This window comes from Hyla sarda, chromosome 7 (genome assembly GCF_029499605.1).
Source record: "Hyla sarda isolate aHylSar1 chromosome 7, aHylSar1.hap1, whole genome shotgun sequence".
NCBI lineage: Eukaryota > Metazoa > Chordata > Amphibia > Anura > Hylidae > Hyla > Hyla sarda.
Genome location: NC_079195.1, coordinates 223,480,858 through 223,505,314, shown reverse-complemented (window position 1 = coordinate 223,505,314; position 24,457 = coordinate 223,480,858). Strand labels below are relative to the sequence as shown.

Genomic DNA, 24,457 nt, shown 5'->3' with positions numbered 1-24,457 from the left:
TATATAGCTCCACCTCTCTGTGACATCACCAGCCCTCTCTCTATATAGCTCCACCTCTCTGTGACATCACCAGCCCTCTCTATTTAGCTCCACCTCTCTGTGACATCACCAGCCCTCTCTCTATATAGCTCCACCTCTCTGTGACATCACCAGCCCTCTCTATATAACTCCACCTCTCTGTGACATCACCAGCCCTCTCTATATAGCTCCACCTCTCAGTGACATCACCAGCCCTCTCTATATAGCTCCACCTCTCAGTGACATCACCAGCCCTCTCTATATAGCTCCACCTCTCTGTGACATCACCAGCCCTCTCTCTATATAGCCCCACCTCTGTGATATCACCAGCCCTCTTTATTTAGCTCCACCTCTCTGTGACATCACCAGCCCTCTCTATATAGCTCCACCTCTCATTGACATCACCAGCCCTCTCTATATAACTCCACCTCTCTGTGACATCACCAGCCCTCTCTCTATATAGCCCCACCTCTGTGACATCACCAGCCCTCTTTATTTAGCTCCACCTCTCTGTGACATCACCAGCCCTCTCTGTATAACCCCACCTCTCAGTGACATCACCAGCCCTCTCCAGATAACCCCGCCTCTTGACACTATGACCTCACCAGTCCATATAACTCCGCCCCTCGGGCTGACCTCCTGCACAATACCCTGGGGGTCTCTCTCCTCCGCTCAGCCCTCTGAGGGTCCTATGAGTTTCTCAGTATTTGTGGACATCAGATGCTGAATATTCTAACTTTACTGTAAATAACGGCAAAGACAAATCCCTCCTGCCCTTCTTGTGTACACCAGGCGTGCCGCCATATTGTGCAATGCTGCTTCAGCCGACAGTTTGGCAATGATTCTCATCACAGTAGAGGAGGGAGGATGGGCCGGGGCAGGGAGAATGTTTGTTCCGTGTAGTCAGTGTTCTGAGCCTGATACAGGGCGGTTTAGTTCTTATCGGGCCGATACAATCTTGTTATACCGTATAAGGGCTGTTATTATATTATTATGGGCCCACATAGCTGTGCAGCAGTGATACGTGTGATACATTTACCTTGTGTCCTGTAATGTACAACGAATGTTACTGTTCATAGTTTACAGAAAAGACATTTTGCGAAAATGTCTGGAAACGGTCAGCAAGGTGCGCGACTGATCTGCAGTATACTACTTGGGAAACATGGCGGTATACTCCGAATAGTAATAAATTACCCATCTCTCTGGGCTTTATCCTGCAGGGAAAGCCCTCAACTAAAGCCCCCCCTAAACTTTAAAAGGGTACTCCGCCCCTAGACATCTTATCCCCTATCCAATATGTCTGATCGCGGGGGTCCCACCACTAGGGACCCCTGTGGTCCCAACTGTGGCACCCCAGACATCCGGTGCACGGAGCGAACTTCACTCCGTGCCGGATGACTGGCAATGTGGGGCGGAGGCTTGTGATGTCACGGCCACACCCCCTCAATGCAAGTCAATGGGAGGGGGCGTGACGTCCGTCACGCCCCCTCCCATAGACTTGCATTGAGGGGGCGTGGGCGTGACATCACAAGCCTCCGCCCCACATCGCCAGTCAGGGGACATCTTATCCCCTATCCTTTGGCTAGGGGATAAGATGTCTAGGGGCGGAGTACCCCTCTTAATCTTAATTATTATTGATTTAAAAGTATTGTTTTTTTAGGAACACACACAGTTAAAATACTCCGTGCTGTTGCAAGAAGCTCCATAGCCCTTGACAAAGCCGCGGTAACAGCAAAACGTCGGGGGAGGCTGTTAATAACTATCCCCCAAGACAGCACTGTATAAAAACTATTAACAGCCTCCCTAACGTTTCGCTGTTACCGTGGCTTTGTCAAGGGCTATGAGGCTTCTTGCAACAGCACTGAATATTTTAAATGTGTGTGTTCCTAAAATAAATGATATACTTCTAATCAATAAAGGTTATAGGGGTACTCCGCCCCTAGACATATTATGCACTATAAGGAATAAGATGTCTGATTGAGGCTGTCCTGCCGCTGGGGACCCTCGCGATCTCCCTGCTGCACACGGGGTTCATTTGGAGCTTCGGGTGCAGCGCTGTAGGCTCGTAATGTCCCGCTCGTGATGTCGCAGCCACGCCCCCTCAATTCAAGTATATGGGGGGGGCGTCACACCCCTTCCCATAGATTTGCATTGAGGGGGCCTGGCCGTGACATCACGAGCCTCCGCCCCACATAGCCAGTCATCCGGCACGGAGTGAATTTCGTTCCGTGCACTAGATGTCTGAGGTGCTGCAGCCGACATGGCAGGGGTCCCCAGTGGCGGGACACCTGCGATCAGACGTCTTATGCCCTATCTTTTTGTATAGGGGATAAGATGTCTAGGGGCGGAGTACCCCTGTATTATTTATTATTGATTAAAAGTATAGTTTATTTTAGGCACACACGCAGTTAAAATACTCAGTGCTGTTGCGAGAAGCCTCATAGCCCTTGACAAAGCCACGGTAACGGCGAGACGTCGGTGAGACTGTTACTAGTTTTTATACAGTGCTGTCTCGGAGGATAGTTATCAGTAGTGTAATCATTTTTAAGCGCAAATATATAATTTTCGTGCGAAAGCCAGCACTGATTGACAGGTTATTTATCTATCCAGTGGTCTAAAAGATATAGAAAAAATCTGCAACAGCACAGAGTATTTTAGCTGTTTATGTTCCTAGGCTAAACGATCCTTTTAATCAAGAATAAAGATTATAGTTTTAGGGGGTCTTTAGTTAAAGGCTTTCCCCGCAGGAGGGAAGCCCCCAAGGGGTTGGTAATTTATGTGATAAGTGTATTATTATTCCTCCGAATACTAGACTGTGACTAAATTCATAATAAAACTTGATCTTATTATAGACAAAGAGCCGAGAGACCCTTGTGCATGGTTTCCTGCATCACTGTCTCTATCGGCTACAGCAGGTAACAGGAAGGACAGTATTATAGTAGTTATATTCTTGTATATAGGAGCAGTATTATAGTAGTTATATTCTTGTACATAGGAGCAGTATTATAGTAGTTATATTCTTGTATATAGGAGCAGTATTATAGTAGTTATATTCTTGTATATAGGAGCAGTATTATAGTAGTTATATTCTTGTATATAGGAGCAGTATTATAGTAGTTATATTCTTATATATAGGAGCAGTATTATAGTAGTTATATTCTCGTATATAGGAGCAGTATTATAGTAGTTATATTCTCGTATATAGGAGCAGTATTATAGTAGTTATATTCTTGTATATAGGAGGCAGTATTATAGTAGTTATATTCTTGTATATAGGAGACAGTATTATAGTAGTTATATTCTTGTATATAGGAGCAGTATTATAGCAGTTATATTCTTGTATATAGGAGCAGTATTATAGCAGTTATATTCTTGTATATAGGAGCAGTATTATAGTAGTTATATTCTTGTATATAGGAGCAGTATTATAGTAGTTATATTCTTATATATAGGAGCAGTATTATAGTAGTTATATTCTCGTATATAGGAGCAGTATTATAGTAGTTATATTCTCGTATATAGGAGCAGTATTATAGTAGTTATATTCTTGTATATAGGAGGCAGTATTATAGTAGTTATATTCTTGTATATAGGAGGCAGTATTATAGTAGTTATATTCTTGTATATAGGAGCAGTATTATAGCAGTTATATTCTTGTATATAGGAGCAGTATTATAGCAGTTATATTCTTGTATATAGGAGCAGTATTATAGCAGTTATATTCTTGTATATAGGGGCAGTATTATAGCAGTTATATTCTCGTATATAGGAGAAGTATTATAGGAGTTATATTCTCGTATATAGGAGGCAAAATTATAGGAGTTATATTCTCGTATATAGGAGGCAGTATTATAGGAGTTATATTCTTGTATATAGGAGGCAGTATTATAGGAGTTATATTCTTGTATATAGGGGCAGTAGTATAGTAGGTATATTCTTGTATATAGGGGCAGTATTATAGTAGTTATATTCTTGTATATAGGAGGCAGTATTATAGGAGTTATATTCTTGTATATAGGAGCAGTATTATAGTAGTTATATTCTTGTATATAGGAGCAGTATTATAGTAGTTATATTCTTGTATATAGGAGCAGTATTATAGTAGTTATATTCTTGTATATAGGAGCAGTATTATAGTAGTTATATTCTTGTATATAGGAGCAGTATTATAGTAGTTATATTCTTATACACAGGGGGCAGTATTATAGTAGATATATTCTTGTATATAGGAGCAGTATTATAGTAGTTATATTCTTGTATATAGGAACAGTATTATAGTAGTTATATTCTTATACACAGGGCAGTATTATAGTAGATATATTCTTGTATATAGGAGCAGTATTATAGTAGTTATATTCTTGTATATAGGAGCAGTATTATAGTAGTTATATTCTTGTATATAGGAGGCAGTATTATAGTAGTTATATTCTTATATATAGGAGGCAGTATTATAGTAGTTATATTCTTGTATATAGGAGCAGTATTATAGTAGTTATATTCTTGTATATAGGAGGCAGTATTATAGTAGTTATATTCTTGTATATAGGAGGCAGTATTATAGTAGTTATATTCTTGTATATAGGAGGCAGTATTATAGTAGTTATATTCTTGTATATAGGAGGCAGTATTATAGTAGTTATATTCTTGTATATAGGAGGCAGTATTATAGTAGTTATATTCTTGTATATAGGAGCAGTATTATAGTAGTTATATTCTTGTATATAGGAGCAGTATTATAGTAGTTATATTCTTGTATATAGGAGGCAGTATTATAGTAGTTATATTCTTGTATATAGGAGGCAGTATTATAGTAGTTATAGTCTTGTATATAGGAGCAGTATTATAGTAGTTATAGTCTTGTATATAGGAGGGCAGTATTATAGCATCTAGTTCCAGGGTTGGTCAGTATCTGTGTCTGGATCTTTTGGATATTTAGCTCCATTTTCTTCCTCGTCCTTTACACTTCTGCTCCCCTTTCACCTCTGTCTCCTCACTCATTTACTTTTGTATTTTTTTTTACCAATTCACCATCTGTTGCTGCGGCCCTTCGGCTGTGCGGTTGTTGATCTGCAGAGATATCAGTATTGACCTAACATTGTCATTGCCCAGATGCTGGAAGGATCCTGTGTCACAATATTTGCATGGCGGTCATGGGCGGACGAGCCGGGTTTGCATGCTGGAACAACACATGCAAAAGAGTTGAATGTGACTTATAAGATGATTTTCCTGCCCCCGATGATCCTGCGGCCCCTGTATATCACAGTGTTTCCCAACTAGGGTGCCTCCAGCTGTTGCAAAACTACAACTCCCAGCATGCCCAGACAGCCGAAGGGTTTAAACTTTCTGGCACCAGTTGATTAAAGAAAACTATAAAAATGTGTTCCAGGGGAGTACCCCTTTAAGACAGTTGCACTCCAGGACTATACTCGGAGATCTCCTACCCATGGCTCTCCAGCTGTTGCAAAACCACAACTCCCAGCATGCTCTGACAGCCTGCCACTGTCAGCACATGCTGGGATTTGTATTTTTTGCACCAACTAAAGATCCTCAGGTCTGAGACGGGTGCCCTCAATGTCCTGTAGGTTCTCCGCACACGACGCGCGTCTTCCTTACACGGCAGGAGATATTTTCTGCTCGGAGTTCTCCTACGCACTGTATACATAAATACATAACTAAAGTAAACGCGCCCCGCGTGCCATATGTTCCCGCAGCGGCGTCTGTTCTTCATCACAGATGGACGCTTGTTTTCGGCAGCTTTCATCGTACTTTCTTTTTTTCTCCTTCCTATTTTAGGATATCCACGATCTGTTGAAGGACTACGAGATAAAGTACTGCTACGTGGATAAAAATAAGAAAACTGGTGAGTCTGCTCCTCACGAGCCGCTGTTATCTGTTATCAGCCGTTTACCCGGGCTCTGTAGGTTTTATATGGCGCTGCACTCTATGTTTTATTAGGGCTTATTCACATTGCAGACATTTCTGACGCTATTTATTTTTTATTTTATTTATCGGGGTGAGGCATGAGAAATTCTGCGCAAAAAAAAATCAGTGTGTGGGGATACACCCTTACACGAATCCTATTTACCAATGCAGTGCAATGTCTTCTTCTTTGGGAGAGTGGGGTGTTCATCCTGAGCTTTCTGATTCACGTCAGAACTGCAGCTTTGTGGCTGCAAACTTCTACACCGAAGCAAGTTGAAAGGAAATTTGGGTGAAAATCATCATGGAGGCTGAAGAATGTCCGTATGGGTTGATGCTCGACTTCCCACTTAGGCTGCATTCACACCACGTTGTGTACATACAGGTGCCGGATCCGGCGGGGGGAGGGGCAAACAAGGCGCTCCCGTACCCCAGCCCGATCAGCCCGTGACTCCATTTACTTTAATGAGCCGACTAGAGTCATACGGTGACTCCGGTCGGCTCAGTTTTGACCCGTATGCGGTTTTGGACCGGACCTAAAACTGTAGTATACTACGGTTTTAGGTCCGGTCAGGAAACCGCATAGGGGTCAAAACAGAGAACACTACCCATGGTTCTCCTGCTGTTGCAGAACCACAACTCCCAGCATTCCCTGCCAACCTGCAGCACCCCATTCCATGTCTTAGGTCAGCGGTCTCTTATCTGTGGCTCTCCACCTGTTGCAAAACCACAACTCCCAGCATGCCCTGACAGCCTGCAGGGCATGAACTGGTGCCAGAAAGTTAAACAGATTTGTAAATGACTTCTATTAAAAAATCTTTATCCTTCCAGTACTTATCAGCTGCTGTATGCTACAGAAATTCTTTTCTTTTTGAATTTATTTGTCTTGTTCACAGTGCTCTCTGCTGACTCCTCTGTCCGTGTCAGGCACTGTCCAGAGCAGGATAGGTTTTCTATGGGTATTTTCTCCTGCTCTGGACAGTTCCTTACACGAACAGAGGTGTCAGCAGAGAGCACTGTGGTCAGATAGAAAGGAAAAAAAGAAAAGAATTTCCTCTGTAGCATACAGCTGCTAAAAAGTACTGGAAGGATTAAGATTTTTTAATAGAAGTCATTTACAAATCTGTTTAACTTTCTGGCACCAGTTCATAAAAAAAAATAATTTTCACCGGAGTACCGCTTTAAGGACCTATGAAGGGTATAGTTTTCGTCATTGGATTTAACCCCCCTCCTCCTGGGCTCATTGTGAGATGTTATCGGCCTCAGTAATTGCTCAGGAATAGCAGAGTCAGCATAATAAGCGAATCCTGGGGATCATTATATGAGGTTGAGAAGACGTAGATGGTAACGTGAGACCTGACCCAGCAGTTGTTGACCTCCTCGGGCCCACGTTCTGCACAATAATGGGAATTTACCACTCTGCTGAGTTTGGGGAAATTAAATATTCATAAGCACCTCGCTGCCATATTGTGTGCGCTCCGGGACGAAATAAAGGGCGGATCCTCCACCCGGCAGCGCAGGGTGAACCAGGCGTCTATTAGGTTGTGACGTAGCAGAGGCGACAATTACACCACAGCCCCTGAGCCTACGTGTATATCAGAATATAATGGTCTAAACCTCCCCTGGGAATCCTACAAAAATCTCCAGTAAGAGATGTAGTAAGTAATGTATATATACAGGGACCTCACCAGCAGAATAGTGAGTGCAGCTCTGGGGTATAATACAGGATATAACTCAGGATCAGTACAGGATAAGTAATGTAATGTATGTATACAGTGACCTCACCAGCAGAATAGTGAGTACAGCTCTGGAGTATAATACAGGATATAACTCAGGATCAGTACAGGATAAGTAATGTAATGTATGTACACAGTGATCTCACCAGCAGAATAGTGAGTACAGCTCTGGAGTATAGTACAGGATATAACTCAGGATCAGTACAGGATAAGTAATGTAATGTATGTACACAGTGACCTCACCAGCAGAATAGTGAGTACAGATCTGGAGTATAATACAGGATATAACTCAGGATCAGTACAGGATAAGTAATGTAATGTATGTACACAGTGACCTCACCAGCAGAATAGTGAGTACAGCTCTGGAGTATAATACAGGATATAACTCAGGATCAGTACAGGATAAGTAATGTAATGTATGTACACAGTGACCTCACCAGCAGAATAATGAGTACAGCTCTGCAGTATAATACAAGATATAACTCAGGATCAGTACAGGATAAGTAATGTAATGTATGTACACAGTGACCTCACCAGCAGAATAATGAGTACAGCTCTGCGGTATAATACAGGATATAACTCAGGATCAGTACAGGATAAGTAATGTAATGTACACAGTGACCTCACCAGCAGAATAGTGAGTACAGCTCTGGAGTATAATACAGGATATAACTCAGGATCAGTACAGGATAAGTAATGTAATGTATGTACACAGTGACCTCACCAGCAGAATAGTGAGTACAGATCTGGAGTATAATACAGGATATAACTCAGGATCAGTACAGGATAAGTAATGTAATGTATGTACACAGTGACCTCACCAGCAGAATAGTGAGTGCAGCTCTGGAGTATAATACAGGATATAACTCAGGATCAGTACAGGATAAGTAATGTATGTACACAGTGACCTCACCAGCAGAATAATGAGTACAGCTCTGGAGTATAATACAGGATATAACTCAGGATCAGTACAGGATAAGTAATGTAATGTATGTACACAGTGACCTCACCAGCAGAATAGTGAGTGCAGCTCTGGAGTATAATACAGGATGTCTCTTCTTCCATTGATCCGTCCGTTCTGCCGTTTCAGCCTTTATCACACTGACGAATGGAGAACAAGCACAAGATGCCATTTCCCGGTTCCACAAGCACGTCTTCCGGGAGAAGGAGATTTGGGTTCAGCTGCAGCCGACCGATGCCCTCCTGTGCGTCACCAACCTGCCCCCGTCACTTACCCTGCAGGAGTTTGAGGAATTGGTTCGGTCGTACGGTAACACTGAGCGCTGCCTCCTGGTGTACAGCGAGGTCACCGGCTACTTCAAGGGCTACGGCTTTGTAGAGTATATGAAAAAGGACTCGGCTTCCAAAGCCCGTCTGGAACTGCTCGGGAAGCAGCTGGAGGACTTTACCCTCTTCGTCCAGTGGGTAGACGTCAATCAGCTGACGGCGGATTTTATCCATTCAAAGTGCCTGTTCGTGGACAAGCTTCCTAAAGACTACAGCAATACCCAAGAACTGACGGAAAACTTCTCTTCTCTGTACAGACCGACGTTCTGCCAGGTAGGGGCGCTGTCTCCGCACTATTACAGTGACACTTGCTGTTTGTGTGTGGAAACCTGAATTACATCATCTCTGCTTGCTGTTAGTGTATTAAAATCTTCTGAGACTGAACACCTTATGCCAGTGCTCTCAATCTGCGACCCTCCAGATGTTGCAAAACTTCAACTCCCAGCATGCCCGGACAGCCGTTGGCTGTCCGGGCATGCTGGGAGTTGAAGTTTTGTAACATCTGGAGGGTCGCAGTTTGATACCACTGCCTTATGCCTATTGCCGAAAAAACTTTTTATTTCTTATATCAACTGGCTCCAGAAAGTTAAACAGATTTGTAAATTATTTCTATTAAAAAATCTAAATCCTTCCAATAATTATCAGCTGCTGAAGTTGAGTTGTTGTTTTCTCTCTGGCAACAGTGCTCTCTGCTGACATCTCTGCTTGTCTTGGGAACTGCACAGAGTAGAAGTTGTTTGCTATGGGGATTTGCTTCTACTCTGGACAGTTCCCGCGACACGTGTCATCAGAGAGCACTTAGACAGAAAATAACTCAACTTCAGCAGCTCATAAGTACTGAAAGGATTAAGATTTTTTAATAGAAGTAATTTACAAATCTGTTTAACTTTCTGGAGCCAGTTGATAGGTATAGATATAGGTATAGATATAGGTATAGATATAGGTATAGGTATAGGTATAGGTATAGGTATAGGTATAGGTATAGATATAGGTATATGTATAGATATAGGTATATGTATAGGTATAGATATAGGTATATGTATAGGTATGTATATATATATATATATATATATATATATATATATATATATATTATATATTATATATTATATATTTTTTTTACCTGGATTACCCCTTTAAATTATTTGGGGCGCATTCACACACACACCGGATTTGCTGTGGACTTGAAGTTTTATAAAATCCACAACTGCTGATTTTTACAAGGCAATTCCGATGTGTTCTGTGTATGTTATACTTTGATGTCAATAAAGTGATTACTAGAGATGAGCGAACTTACAGTAAATTCGATTCGTCACAAACTTAACGGCTCGGCGGTTGCTGACTTTTCCTGCATAAATTAGTTCAGCTTTCCGGTGCTCCGGTGGGCTGGAAAAGGTGGATACAGTCCTAGGAAAGAGTCTCCTAGGGCTGTATCCACCTTTTCCAGCCCACGGGAGCACTGGAAAGCTGAACTAATTTATGCAGGAAAAGTCATCAACTGCCGAGCCGAGAAGTTTGTGACGAATCGAATTTACTGTAAGTTCGCTCATCTCTAATGATTACCTTGTAAAATCTGCAACTTCAAATCTGCAGCGAATTGAGCGTATTAATCTTTTTTTTTTTTTTTTTCAACTGGTGGCAGAAAGTTAAACAGATTTGTAAATTACTTCTATTAAAAAATCTTAATCCTTCCAATACTTATTAGCTACTGAATACTACAAAGGAAATTCTTTTCTTTTTGGAACACAGTGCTCTCTGCTGACATCTCTGTTCATTTTATTAACTGTCCAGAGCAGCATATGTTTGCTATGGGGATTTTCTCCTACTCTGGACAGTTCTTAAAATGGACAGAGATGTCAGCAGAGAGCACTGTGCTCATGTTGTCAGCAGAGAGCTCTGTGTTCCAAAAAGAAAGGAATTTCCTCCATAGTATTCAGCAGCTAATAAGTACTGGAAGGATTAAGATTTTTTAATAGAAGTAATTTACAAATCTGTTTAACTTTCTGGAGCCAGTTAATTTAAGATAAATTTAAAAAAAAAAATTTCCACCGGAGTACCCCTTTAATCCCTTAAGGACCCGGGGTTTTTCCATTCTTGCACTTTCATTTTTTCCTCCTTATTATTCTGTAGGTCCATACGGTTAAAATGATCCCCTACTTATAGGGGATTTTGTCGCTCTTCTGAAAAAAATCATAACTACATGCAGGAAAATGTATACGTTTAAAATTGTCATCTTCTGACCCCTATAACTATTTTCCCGCGTATGGGGCGGTATGAGGGCTCTTTCTTTGCGCCGTGATCTGAAGTTTTTTTATCGGTACAATTTTTGTATTGATCGGACTTGTTGATCGGTTTTTATAAATTTTTTCATGATATAAAAAGTGACCAAAAATACGCAGTTTTGGAATTATTTTGTCCGTACGCCACTGACCGTGTGGGTTAATAAACGATATATTTTTATAATTTGGACATTTACGCACACGGCAATACCACATATGTTTATTTTTATGTTTACACTTTTTTATTTTTTTTATTCGGAAAAGGGGTTAAATGATCTTTATTAGCTTTTATTTTTTCACTTTTTTTGCAATGTTATAGGTCCCATAGGAGACTATAACACTGATCTTTTACATTGATCATTGTTATCCCGTAGGAGACTATAACACTGCACACACTGATCTTTTACATTGATCATTGTTATCCCATAGGAGACTATAACACTGCACACACTGATCTTTTACATTGATCATTGTTATCCCATAGGAGACTATAACACTGCACACACTGATCTTTTACATTGATCATTGTTATCCCATAGGAGACTATAACACTGCACACACTGATCTTTTACATTGATCATTGTTATCCCATAGGAGGCTATAACACTGCACACACTGATCTTTTACATTGATCAGTGGTTTCTCATAGGATAACATTGATCAATGAATCTGCCGCTTGACTGCTCATGCCTGGATCTCAGGCACTGAGCAGTCATTCGGCGATCGGACACCAGGAGGCAAGTAGGGACCCTCCTGCTGTCCTCCAGCTGTTAGGGATGCCGCAATTTCATTGTGGCGATCCCAAACAGCCCGCTGAGCTAACCAGGGGTAGTTTAGTTTCACTTTAGATGCGGTGATCAACTTTGAACGCCTAAAGGGTTAATATCACGCGTCACCGCGATCAGTGCCGCACGCTATTAGCCACGGGTCCTGGCCGTTGTTAGAGGCCGGGCCCGACCCGCTATGTATGCCCTTGGTCCTTAACAGGTTAAAGGGGTACTCTGGTGGAGAACTTTTTTATTTTTTATTTTTTAAATCAACTGGTGCCAGAAAGTTAAACAGATTTGTAAATGACTTCTATTAAAAAAAATCATAATCCTTCCACTACTTATTAGCTGCTGAATACTACAGAGGAAGTTATTTTCCTTTTTGGAACACAGAGCTCTCTGCTGACATCATGAGCACAGTGCTCTCTGCTGACACCTCTGTCCATTTTAGGAACTGTCCAGAGCAGCATATGTTTGCTATCGGGATTTTCTCCTACTCTGGACAGTTCTTTAAATGTACAGAGCTGTCAGCAGAGAGCTCTGTGTTCCAAAAAGAAAATAATTTCCTCTGTAGTATTCAAGAGCTAATAAGTACTGGAAGGATTAAGATTTTTTTTTTATTTTTTTTATAGAAGTAATTTACAAATCTGTTTAACTTTCTGGCAACAGTTCATAAAAAAAAAGAGGGGGAGGGGGTGGGGGGTTCTCCACTATAAGGTGATTTTAGCACTTGCCGTAGCTTGTAAGTGTGTGAGGTAATTTTTCTCCCTCCCACACATCAGCCGTCCCATGCAATGAAACACATCTAAGCTCCCTTCCATGTAAAAGACCAGTGTTTTTCAACCAGAATGCCTCCAGCTGTTGAAAAACTACAATTCTTTGATTGGGCTGTGGCTGGTAAAGCCTGAGACGACACTTATTTTGTATGCTGGTAAAAATAAACTTTGGGGCAAAAATCACAGAAAATAACGAGACCACCTTCAAACACAAGTGTAGACACTATATTATGAAGTACACGAACTTTACCTCCCCTGTCTAATAGTCAAATGAAAGAGAGAGAAAATCCGGAATATCTTTTAAACTTGTATCCGGTTTAGAAAATATTTTATGAGCTGAATAGCCGGGGCCCCGGACTGATACATTGTAACAATTTGTAATAATTATTTTTTATTGTGGCAGTTGAGTCTTTCACATCTAATGTAGATATAATTGTAGCAAAGTCTCAGCTGTGTGACGTCTGATTTCTATAGATCTCTAACTTTATGTTCAGTATCATGTAAAAATGGATAAGGGGGATATGTTCTATATCGTGGGGGGTCCGAGCACTGGGACCCCTGCGATCTCCTGTTTAGAGCCCCAGCCGGCGCGTCACTGCCCCCTTTTATATGGTTTTGTGGGAGACCTGAATATTGCCGAACGGCTCTCCCCGAGAGCTATATGTAGGGGGTGTGGCGGCCCCTGCTTGGTGCGGGGGTTGTGGCGCGCTGCTGTAAAGGAGAGCGGGGGCTCTAAACAGGAGATCTTGGGGGGGGCCCCAGCGCTCAGACCCCCCCGTGTTCTAAAACATATCTCCTATCCTTCGGTTAGGGGATACGTTTTTACATGATACTTGTCCTTTTAAAGGGGTACTCTGGCGCTAAGACATCTTATCCCCTATCCAAAGGACAGGGGATAAGATGCCTGACCGCCGGGGACCCCTGTGATCTTGCATTCAGCACCCAGTTACCATCAGCCCCTGGAGCATGTTCACTCCGGGTCTGATTAGTGGCGATCACGGTCCCGCCCCCATGTGGTCACGGCTCCACCCCCTCAATGCAAGCCTATAGGAGGGAATGTGACAGCTGTCACGCCCCCTTCCCATAGGCTTGCATTAAGGGGGCGGAGCCGTGACGTCACAATGCTCCGGCTCCATGATCGCCAGTCAACAGACCCGGAGCGAACGTGGACTGATGGTAACTGGGTGCTGAATGCAAGATCACAGGGGTCCCCGGCAGTCAGGCATCTTATCCCCTTATCCTTTGAATAGGGGATACGATGTCTTAGCGCTAGAGTACCCCTTTAATAGCAGTGTTTTCATTTCCTGACTGCTAGCAGAGATCTTAAAAATTGTGAAGAATTTGAACACAAAGGATGGAACTTATCGATGCTTATATAAGAAAACTGGTGTAAAAAATAAAGTTTCAGGTTTTAGTGCAGCGCTCCCAATTGTTCAGCAAAACACACAGCCCCAATATTTAAGACAATTGGGACCCGGACAAAAATATGTGACTTATTTATGTTGGAAACTGGCGCGCACGCTTTGATAAATCCCAAACCAGAGTATATTAGAAAAATGTAGAATGTTTTATGTGTCAGAGACTGATCTAGTAAATCCTCTGCTGTGAGAAGTGTCTGGGCCTGTAAATGCTTTCCACACAAGTGTTACCGTTCAGGGACAGCAAGCAGAGATCTTTAAAGTGCTGGGGAAATTTGACAGCATATAAGATAGTTGGAGAACTTTTTTTTCTTTTCACAATGATCCAAGGATTATATCTACATAAAATAAGAAATTTTCCTTTTTAAAAGGAACCTGCGTGGTCCATCGGGCCTCAGGGACCGGCCAGGGGACTTGTCGGGTCAGGAAAACGGGGATTATAGGAGATCTCCTGTATTAAAAAAACGTATCCCCTATCTTAAGTATAAGGGATAAATTTGAGATCTTGAGGGGCCGACCGCTGGGACCCCCCCCCCCCCCCCCGATCTCTATGGGGCCCCGGCAGTCTGCCATAAGGGGGTGTGTCAACTACCGCACGAATCAGCGTCCGACACCCCCCCTCAATACAACGGAATGGGGAATCCGGAGCGCTGTATTGAGGGGATGTATCGGCCGCCGCTTCGTGCGGAGGTCGACACGCGCTCTCTGGTTGGAGAACTGGGGCCCCGTACGGGCGATCGCAGGGGGGGGGGGGTCACAGCGGTCGGATCCCCAGCGATCTGAAATTTATCCTCTATCCTTAGGATAGGGGATGCGTTTTAGGATACTGGACTGCTCCTTTAAAGGGGTACTCCGGTGGGAAAACTTTTTTTTTTTAATCAACTGATGCCAGAAAGTTAAACAGATTTGTAAATCGCTTCTATTAAAAAATCTTAATCCTTCCTGTACTTATTAGGGGCTGTATACAACAGAGGAAATGCTTTTTCTTTTTAGATTTCTCTTCTGTCACGACTACAGTGCTCTCTGCTGACCTCTGTTGTCTATTTTAGGTACTGTCCAGAGCAGAATATGTTTGCTATAGGGATTTTCTACTGCTCTGGACAGTTCCTAAAATGGACAGAGGTGTCAGCAGAGAGCACTGTAGTCATGACAGAAGAGAAATCCAAAAATAGAAGCATTTACTCTGTAGTATTCAGCAGCTAATAAGTACCGGAAGGATTAATATTTTTTAATAGAAGTAATTTACAAATCTGTTTAACTTTCTGGCACCCGTTGATTTAACAAGAGTTTTCCACCGGAGCACCCCTTTAAAGGAAAAGGCCAGCTGTTGCAAAACTACAACTCCCAGCATGCCCAGACAGCCGTTGGCTGTCTGGGCATGCTGGGAGTTGTAGTTTTGCAACAGCTGAAGCCCCGCTGGTTGGCAAATGCTACTTTAAACCCGTATCCAGTGTGAACTCCATAATAAACCAGTGCAGACAGGGACTCTGACTTATATATAGTCTCCTGCGTATTAGAATTGGCGCCATGTAACACTACATTTCCCTGTAGCGGGATTTCAGCGTGTCACACTCTGGTTTACGTGGCGGTTCTGATCCTGGGATGTAGAGATGCAATAGTTGAGACCAAATCTGCACAGGGAGGACAGATCTCTACGAGATAATAAACCGTCATTAGGAGCAATTGTACCGCCAGTCAGACGGACGTCCGGAGACTAAATCATAGGAGATCTTCATCTATATACAGGGACAAGAGTGATCCTCCCATCCTGGAAACATAGACTGCTGTATAATACAGGATATAACTCAGGATCAGTACAGGATCAGTAATGTAATGTATGTACACAGTGACCTCACCAGCAGAATAGTGAGTACAGCTCTGGAGTATAATACAGGATATAACTCAGGATCAGTACAGGATAAGTAATGTAATATATGTACACAGTGACCTCACCAGCAGAATAGTGAGTACAGCTCTGGAGTATAATACAGGATATAACTCAGGATCAGTACAGGATAAGTAATGTAATGTATGTACACAGTGACCTCACCAGCAGAATAGTGAGTACAGCTCTGGGGTATAATACAGGATATAACTCAGGATCAGTACAGGATAAGTAATGTAATATATGTACACAGTGACCTCACCAGCAGAATAGTGAGTACAGCTCTGGAGTATGATACAGGATATAACTCAGGATCAGTACAGGATCAGTAATGTAATGTATGTACACAGTGACCTCACCAGCAGAATAGTGAGTACAGCTCTGGAGTATAATACTGGATATAACTCAGGATCAGTACAGGATAAGTAATGTAATGTATGTACACAGTGACCTCACCAGCAGAATAGTGAGTACAGCTCTGGAGTATAATACAGGATATAACTCAGGATCAGTACAGGATCAGTAATGTAATGTATGTACACAGTGACCTCCCCAGCAGAATAGTGAGTGCAGCTCTGGAGTGTAATACAGGATATAACTCAGGATCAGTACAGGATAAGTAATGTAATGTATGTACACAGTGACCTCACCAGCAGAATAGTGAGTACAGCTCTGGGGTATAATACAGGATATAACTCAGGATCAGTACAGGATAAGTAATGTAATGTATGTACACAGTGATCTCACCAGCAGAATAGTGAGTACAGCTCTGGAGTATAATACAGGATATAACTCAGGATCAGTACAGGATCAGTAATGTAATGTATATATACACAGTGATCTCACCAGCAGAATAGTGAGTACAGCTCTGGAGTATAATACAGGATATAACTCAGGATCAGTACAGGATCAGTAATGTAATGTATATATACACAGTGACCTCACCAGCAGAATAGTGAGTACAGCTCTGGAGTATAATACAGGATATAACTCAGGATCAGTACAGGATAAGTAATGTAATGTATGTACACAGTGACCTCACCAGCAGAATAGTGAGTGCAGCTCTGGAGTATAATACAGGATATAACTCAGGATCAGTACAGGATAAGTAATGTAATGTATGTACACAGTGATCTCACCAGCAGAATAGTGAGTACAGCTCTGGAGTATAATACAGGATATAACACAGGATCAGTACAGGATAATGTAATATATGTACACAGTGACCTCACCAGCAGAATAGTGAGTGCAGCTCTGGAGTATAATACAGGATATAACTCAGGATCAGTACAGGATAAGTAATGTAATGTATGTACACAGTGATCTCACCAGCAGAATAGTGAGTACAGCTCTGGAGTATAATACAGGATATAACTCAGGATCAGTACAGGATAAGTAATGTAATGTATGTACACAGTGACCTCACCAGCAGAATAGTGAGTACAGCTCTGGAGTATAATACAGGATATAACTCAGGATCAGTACAGGATAAGTAATGTAATGTATGTACACAGTGACCCCACCAGCAGAATAGTGAGTACAGCTCTGGAGTATAATACAGGATATAACTCAGGATCAGTACAGGATAAGTAATGTAATGTATGTACACAGTGACCTCACCAGCAGAATAGTGAGTACAGCTCTGGAGTATAATACAGGATATAACTCAGGATCAGTACAGGATAAGTAATGTAATGTATGTACACAGTGACCCCACCAGCAGAATAGTGAGTACAGCTCTGGAGTATAATACAGGATATAACTCAGGATCAGTACAGGATAAGTAATGTAATGTATGTACACAGTGATCTCACCAGCAGAATAGTGAGTACAGCTCTGGTGTATAATACTATATAGATATATCTCTGTATTTATCAGTCGGAGGTTGTATTGATGTTTCTGATCATTTATTAATCATCTGTGATGAGATCAGATCGTGTTGTCGTTCACTTCCCACCTCCTCCATATAATGTTTCTTTCACCTTATGTGGTAGTAAAATGCACAAAGCAACACAAATATGGATCTATACGCCGCGCGTCTTCTGCCTGCAGCTATTTCAGGCTGTGGCGTCTCGCTCGATATTAGACACAAGCTGCATTGTATACAGAGAAACTATTCCTACGTGATAAATTAAAGCTTAAAGGGGTTCTCCGGTGGAAAACTTTTATTTATTTATTTATTTTATTTTTTTTTTAAATCAACTTTTGCCAGAAAGTTAAACAGATTTGTAAATTATTTCTATTAAAAAAAAAATCTTAATCCTTCCAGTACTTATTAGCTGCTGAATACTACAGAGGAAATCTTTTCTTTTTCGAACACAGAGCTCTCTGCTGACATCACGAGCACAGTGCTCTCTGCTGACATCTCTGTCCATTTTTAGGAACTGTCCAGAGCAGCATATGTTTGCTATGGGGATTTTCTCCTACTCTGGACAGTTCTTACAATGGACAGAGATGTCAGCAGAGAGCTTTGTGTTCCAAAAAGAAAATTTCCTCTGTTGTATTCAGCAGCTAATAAGTACTGGAAGGATTAAGATTTTTTAATAAAAGTAATTTACAAATCAGTTTTTTTCTGGCACCAGTTGATTTAAAAAAAAAAAAAAAAATAGTTTTTCATGGGAGTACCCCTTTAACCCCTTAACGACGCAGGACGTATATTTACGTCCTGCGCCGGCTCCCGCGATATGAAGCGGGATCGCGCCGCGATCCTGCATCATATCGCGTCGGTCCCGGCGCTAATCAACGGCCGGGACCCGCGGCTAATACCACACATCGCCGATCGCGGCGATGTGCGGTATTAACCCTTTAGAAGCGGCGGTCAAAGCTGACCGCCGCTTCTAAAGTGAAAGTGAAAGTCACCCGGCTGCTCAGTCGGGCTGTTCGGGACCGCCGCGGTGAAATCGCGGCGTCCCGAACAGCTGATCGGACACCGGGAGGGCTCTTACCTGCCTCCCCGGTGTCCGATCGACGAATGACTGCTCCGTGCCTGAGATCCAGGCAGGAGCAGTCAAGCGCCGATAATGCTGATCACAGGCGTGTTAATGCACGCCAGTGATCAGCATTAGAGATCAGTGTGTGCAGTGTTATAGGTCCCTATGGGATAACAATGATCAGTATAATAGATCAGTGTGTGCAGTGTTATAGGTCCCTATGGGACCTATAACACTGCAAAAAAAAAGTCAAAAAAAAGTGTTAATAAAGGTCATTTAACCCCTTCCCTAATAAAAGTTTGAATCACCCCCCTTTTCCCATAAAAAAAATAAAACAGTGTAAAAAAAATAAAAAATAAACATATGTGGTATCGCCGCGTGCGTAAATGTCCGAACTATAAAAATATATAATTAATTAAGCCGTACGGTCAATGGCGTACGCGCAAAAAAAATCCAAAGTCCAAAAAAGCGTATTTTGGTCACTTTTTATATCATTAAAAAATGAATAAAAAGTGATCAAAAAGTCCGATCAAAACAAAAATCATACCGATAAAAACTTCAGATCACGGCGCAAAAAATGAGTCCTCATACCACCCCATACGTGGAAAAATAAAAAAGTTATAGGGGTCAGAAGATGACATTTTTAAACGTATAAATTTTCCTACATGTAGTTATGATTTTTTCCAGAAGTGCGACAAAATCAAACCTATATAAGTAGGGGATCATTTTAACCGTATGGACCTACAGAATAATGATAAGGTGTAATTTTTACCGAAATATGCACTGCGTAGAAACGAAAGCCCTCAAAAGTTACAAAATGGCGTTTTTTTTTTTCGATTTTGTCGCACAATGATTTTTTTTTCCGTTTCGCTGTGCATTTTTGGGTAAAATGACTAATGTCACTGCAAAGTAGAATTGGCGACGCAAAAAATAAGCCATAATATGGATTTTTAGGTGGAAAATTGAAAGGGTTATGATTTTTAGAAGGTAAGGAGGAAAAAACGAAAGTGCAAAAACGGAAAAACCCTGAGTCCTTAAGGGGTTAAAGCTGAAGAATTTTCCTTTCTAAAGTAACTAAACTCCATCTACTTCAGTGTCTCCCAGCCTGCGGGTCTCCAGCTGTTGCAAAACTACAACTCCCAGCATGCAGAGAGCCGAAGGTGATCACAGATAGTACATTTAGTTCCTTCTCTATCCCTCAGGACTATATGTCTGATAGGTTTGTGGGCACAGAGCGGCTCCCCATAGTGTGTACTCCAGTGTTTCCCAACCAGGGTGCCTCCAGCTGTTGCAAAACTACAACTCCCAGCATGCCCGGACAGCCTTTGGCTGTCCGGGCATGCTGGGAGTTGTAGTTTTGCAACAGCTGGAGGCACTCTGGTTGGGAAACACTGGTGTACTCACCACCCATGACACCTCCTGAGTTCTCTTCACTCTGCAGATAAGATGGGATCAGCCCCGAGGTCATATACCTGACCATAGTATAGGAATTTATGGCACATTACAGATAACTAGATGCACTGACTAACCCCAGCGTGAACCCAATCTATACACTGTAATGTTGGGATTGCTGCCTTTTTAAATGGGAACCAGAAAGTTAAACAGATTTGTAAATGACTTCTATTAAAAAATCCTAATCCTTCCAGTACTTATTAGCTGCTGAATACTACAGAGGAAATTCTTTTCTTTTAGGAACACAGAGCTCTCTGCTGACATCACGAGCACAGTGCTCTCTGCTGACATCTCTGTCCATTTTAGGAACTGTCCAGTGCAGCATATGTTTGCTATGGGGATTTTCTCCTACTCCGGACAGTTCCTAAAATGGACAGAGATGTCAGCAGAGAGCACTGTGCTAGTGATCTCAGCAGAGAGCTCTTGTGTTCCTAAAAGAAAATAATTTCCTCTGTAGTATTCAGCAGCTAATAAGTACTGGAAGGATTAAGATTTTTTTTTTTTTAATAGAAGTAATTTACAAATCTGTTTAACTTTCTGGCACCAGTAGATTTTAAAAGAAGAAAATGTTTTCCAGTGGAGTACCCCTTTTTAAAGCATGACAAAAAAAAAGTTTTCGTATAAACAATAAGTGCTCCTATAGGAGAATAATAATAATAATAATAATAATAATAATAATAATAATGTAAAAATAATGTAAAAATAATGTAAAAATAATGTAAAAATAATGTAAAAATAATAATAATAATAATAATAATAATAATAATAATAATAATAATAATAATAATAATAATAAAAAAATAAAAATAATAATAATAAAAATAATAATTACAAAAAAATTTAAAATATCAGTATAATAATAAAATACAAATTATAATTAATACAAATATAAACAATAATGTAAAAAATATTACGACGATGATTAAAAAAAATAAAAATATTAATATTAAATAATTCAAACCTATTTTACCGCACTCTGATTTTGTAATGTGACTTTAGCTGTAGGGTGTATACATTGGGGGAGGTGACCCTGTCTAATCCTCATCTCATGTCCAGATTGCAGATCTGTTAGGACGTCTCTATTTTTTGGGCAGCAGTCTCAACATTTTGGACCTCCTGCTGTTTCTAAACTACAATTCCCAGCATGCCTTTGGCTGTCTGGGCATGCTGGGAGTTGTAGTTTTGCAACATCTAGAGGCCCATACTTTTGAAGACCGCTGATCTTAGTTCCAGGCCTGTTGGCAGGAACCTGACATTTTTAGCAGAAGGTTATTGGATTTTGTTTTTCTTACGTATTAAATAATATAATTTTTCTTCTGTCTCTGCAGCTGGCGGAAGAAGAGGGCGGTTATTCTGCAGGGTTTGCGGTGGTGGAATATGAGACGGCCAAGCAAGCAGAGGAGGTGAGGGACTGTATGGACGGGACGACTGTGAACGGGAGCAGGATCCAGGTCTCCTATTGTGCCCCAGGGTCCCCGGGCCGCAGCGTGATCGCCTCCCTGGTGGCAGCTCAGGGAATGGTAAGAGAACAGTAACATTCATTGTATTACCTGGGAGGAGGTTGGGATTTATTATTGTCTGCAACTGGGAAAAGTCTCCAGATTTTTGGCCAAGCCTCTTGTTTTGCGCAGAAAAAAAAAAAGTGTGGTCTTTAAGGGGTTAAATAGTAAGGATCAGAGATGTATATTACAGCCGCAACTCTCTTCTCATAGACAAAGAGCCGTGCCGCCGCCATCTAGTGGTAGTGCCATGACATTACCATTACATCCATGTGCAGGAAGAGGTTACAGGGGTTATGGCATAAACTCAGCCGCCTCCTATACTCATTACATATAGGAAAACTGAGCAAATTTCTTACAAAAATTTAAGGAAAAACAGCGCCCCCCCATCTTCAGGTTGTGTGTGGTATTACAACTTGGTTACATTCACTTTAAAGGGGTACTCCAACCCTAGACATATTATCCAAAGGATTGGGGATAAGATGTCTGATTGTGGGGGTCCTGCTGCTGGGGACCCCCGCGATCTCTCCCCCAGCACCCCTGTCATCTGGTGCACTGAGTGAGCTTCGCTGGGGCTGAAGGATCGTGGCATCATGGCCCCACCCCCTGGCGACATCATGGCCCGCCCCCTCAATGCAAGTCTATGGGAGGGGGGCGTGATGGTTGTCACGCCCCCTCCCATAGACTTGCATTGAGGAGGCGGGGCCATGATGTCAGGAGTCTCCGGCCCCTGCATCGCCAGTCATCAGGCACGAAGCGAAGTTGCACCAGATGACGGGTGCTACAGGAGAGATTGCGGAAGTTCCCATTGGCGGGACCCCAGCGATCAGACATCTTATCCCAAAATACTTTGGATAGGGAATTAAATATCTAGGGGAAGAGTACCCCTTTAACCCATTAAGGATCCAGGGGGTACAGGTACGCCCGTATGTCCTGGGACTGTGTGAATTCCGGTCCCTTCTGCAATCATTCAGCAGGCACTCCGTGCAAACCCCCGGGGGGGGGGGGGGTCACATGTCGGCTGATCAATTCAGATCCGCAATTCTGGCTCAATCGGGTACCCGGTAACCTGGAAAAAGAGTGATAGGTGCTGTCCGACACAGCACCGATCACCCTATTGCCCTTCAGCAGCAGGAGTGAGGTGACAGTTCCTAAAATGGACAGAGATGTCAGCAGAGAGCACTGTGCTCATGATGTCGGCAGAGAGCTCGGTGTTCCAAAAAGAAAATAATTTCCTCTGTAGTATTCAGCAACTAATAGGTACTGGAAGGATTAAGATTTTTTTTTATAGAAGTAATTTACAAATCTGTTTAACTTTCTGGCACCAGTTGATTAAAAAAATAATTTCCACCGGAGTACCCTTTTAAGTAGAAAATGGGCTGGGTCCTTAAGGGGTTAATTGAACTGAGCTGCAATACCACATACGACCTGAGTACAGGTGCGGTGCTGTTTTTGGAAGAAATATTCCAGGATTTGAAAACCAGCGCTTATTTCTTCTGAAAACCATCATTACCCCTGTCCTGGGGTTGTGTGCGGTATTACAACTTGGCTCCATTCACATTAATGGAAATAAGCTGCAGTACCACACGCAGCCTGAGGACAGGGGTGGTGCTGTTTTTTTGGGGAAAAAAAAACGCTCTGGAAAATCCTGAAAAAGACCTATAGATATAGGGCAGCAGTCTCAGAACTGTGGACCTCCATTGCAAAACTACAACTCCCAACATGCCCGGACAGCCGTTGGCTGTCCGGGCATGCTGGGAGTTGTAGTTTTGCAACGTCTGTACTTTCTGTCATTTCCCAACTCCTTGTGCTTGTTTCCAGGTGCAGAATAACAGGAAGGGACTACTTCCAGAACCCAACACAGCGCAGATCATGCAGAGCCTGAATAACCCGGCCATGCTCCAGATGCTCCTGCAGCCCCAAGGAAGGTCAGGGAAGCACGGTGAGCGGCGCTCCTTACACCGCCCCCGCGGAGCGCTGACCTCTGACCTCGCTTGTGTTCTGAGCAGGTTTTCTCTTATCTCGCAGGTTCCTCCGGACGACAGCAATTTCTTAATCCCACAGTCAGCCAAGCACTTCTACAGCTCAACAAACTGCATCAGGTAAGGAGGCGAACGCCGCTCATGAGAAGACGCCATCTTATGGCAAAGTAGAAATCTGGGATAGTTACATGTGCGGACCCTCTTATCAAAGCTTCAAAGGGGTATTCCAGGAAAAAATTTTTTTATATATATCAACTGGCTCCAGAAAGTTAAACAGATTTGTAAATTACTTCTATTAAAAAAATCTTAATCCTTTCAGTACTTATGAGCTTCTGAAGTTAAGGTTGTTCTTTTCTGTCTAAGTGCTCTCTCATGACACCTGTCTTGGGAACCGCCCAGTTTAGAAGCAAATCCCCATAGCAAACCTCTTCTAAACTGGGTGGTTCCAGAGACAGGTGTCATCAGAGAGCACTTAGACTGAAAAGAACAACCTTAACTTCAGAAGCTCA

The 24,457-nt window shown here is 42.1% G+C and overlaps 1 protein-coding gene across 1 annotated transcript in view; it reads left to right on the top strand.

The window, feature by feature from the left end:
* The window catches only part of RAVER2 (ribonucleoprotein, PTB binding 2), a 41,066-nt gene that overhangs the window by 9,084 nt on the left and 7,525 nt on the right, over window positions 1-24,457 (top strand). The window contains 5 exon segments of the mRNA XM_056532843.1: window positions 5,812-5,878; window positions 8,764-9,233; window positions 21,796-21,987; window positions 23,788-23,908; window positions 23,995-24,068. Of these exon segments, the coding sequence (XP_056388818.1) occupies window positions 5,812-5,878; window positions 8,764-9,233; window positions 21,796-21,987; window positions 23,788-23,908; window positions 23,995-24,068 (924 nt within the window).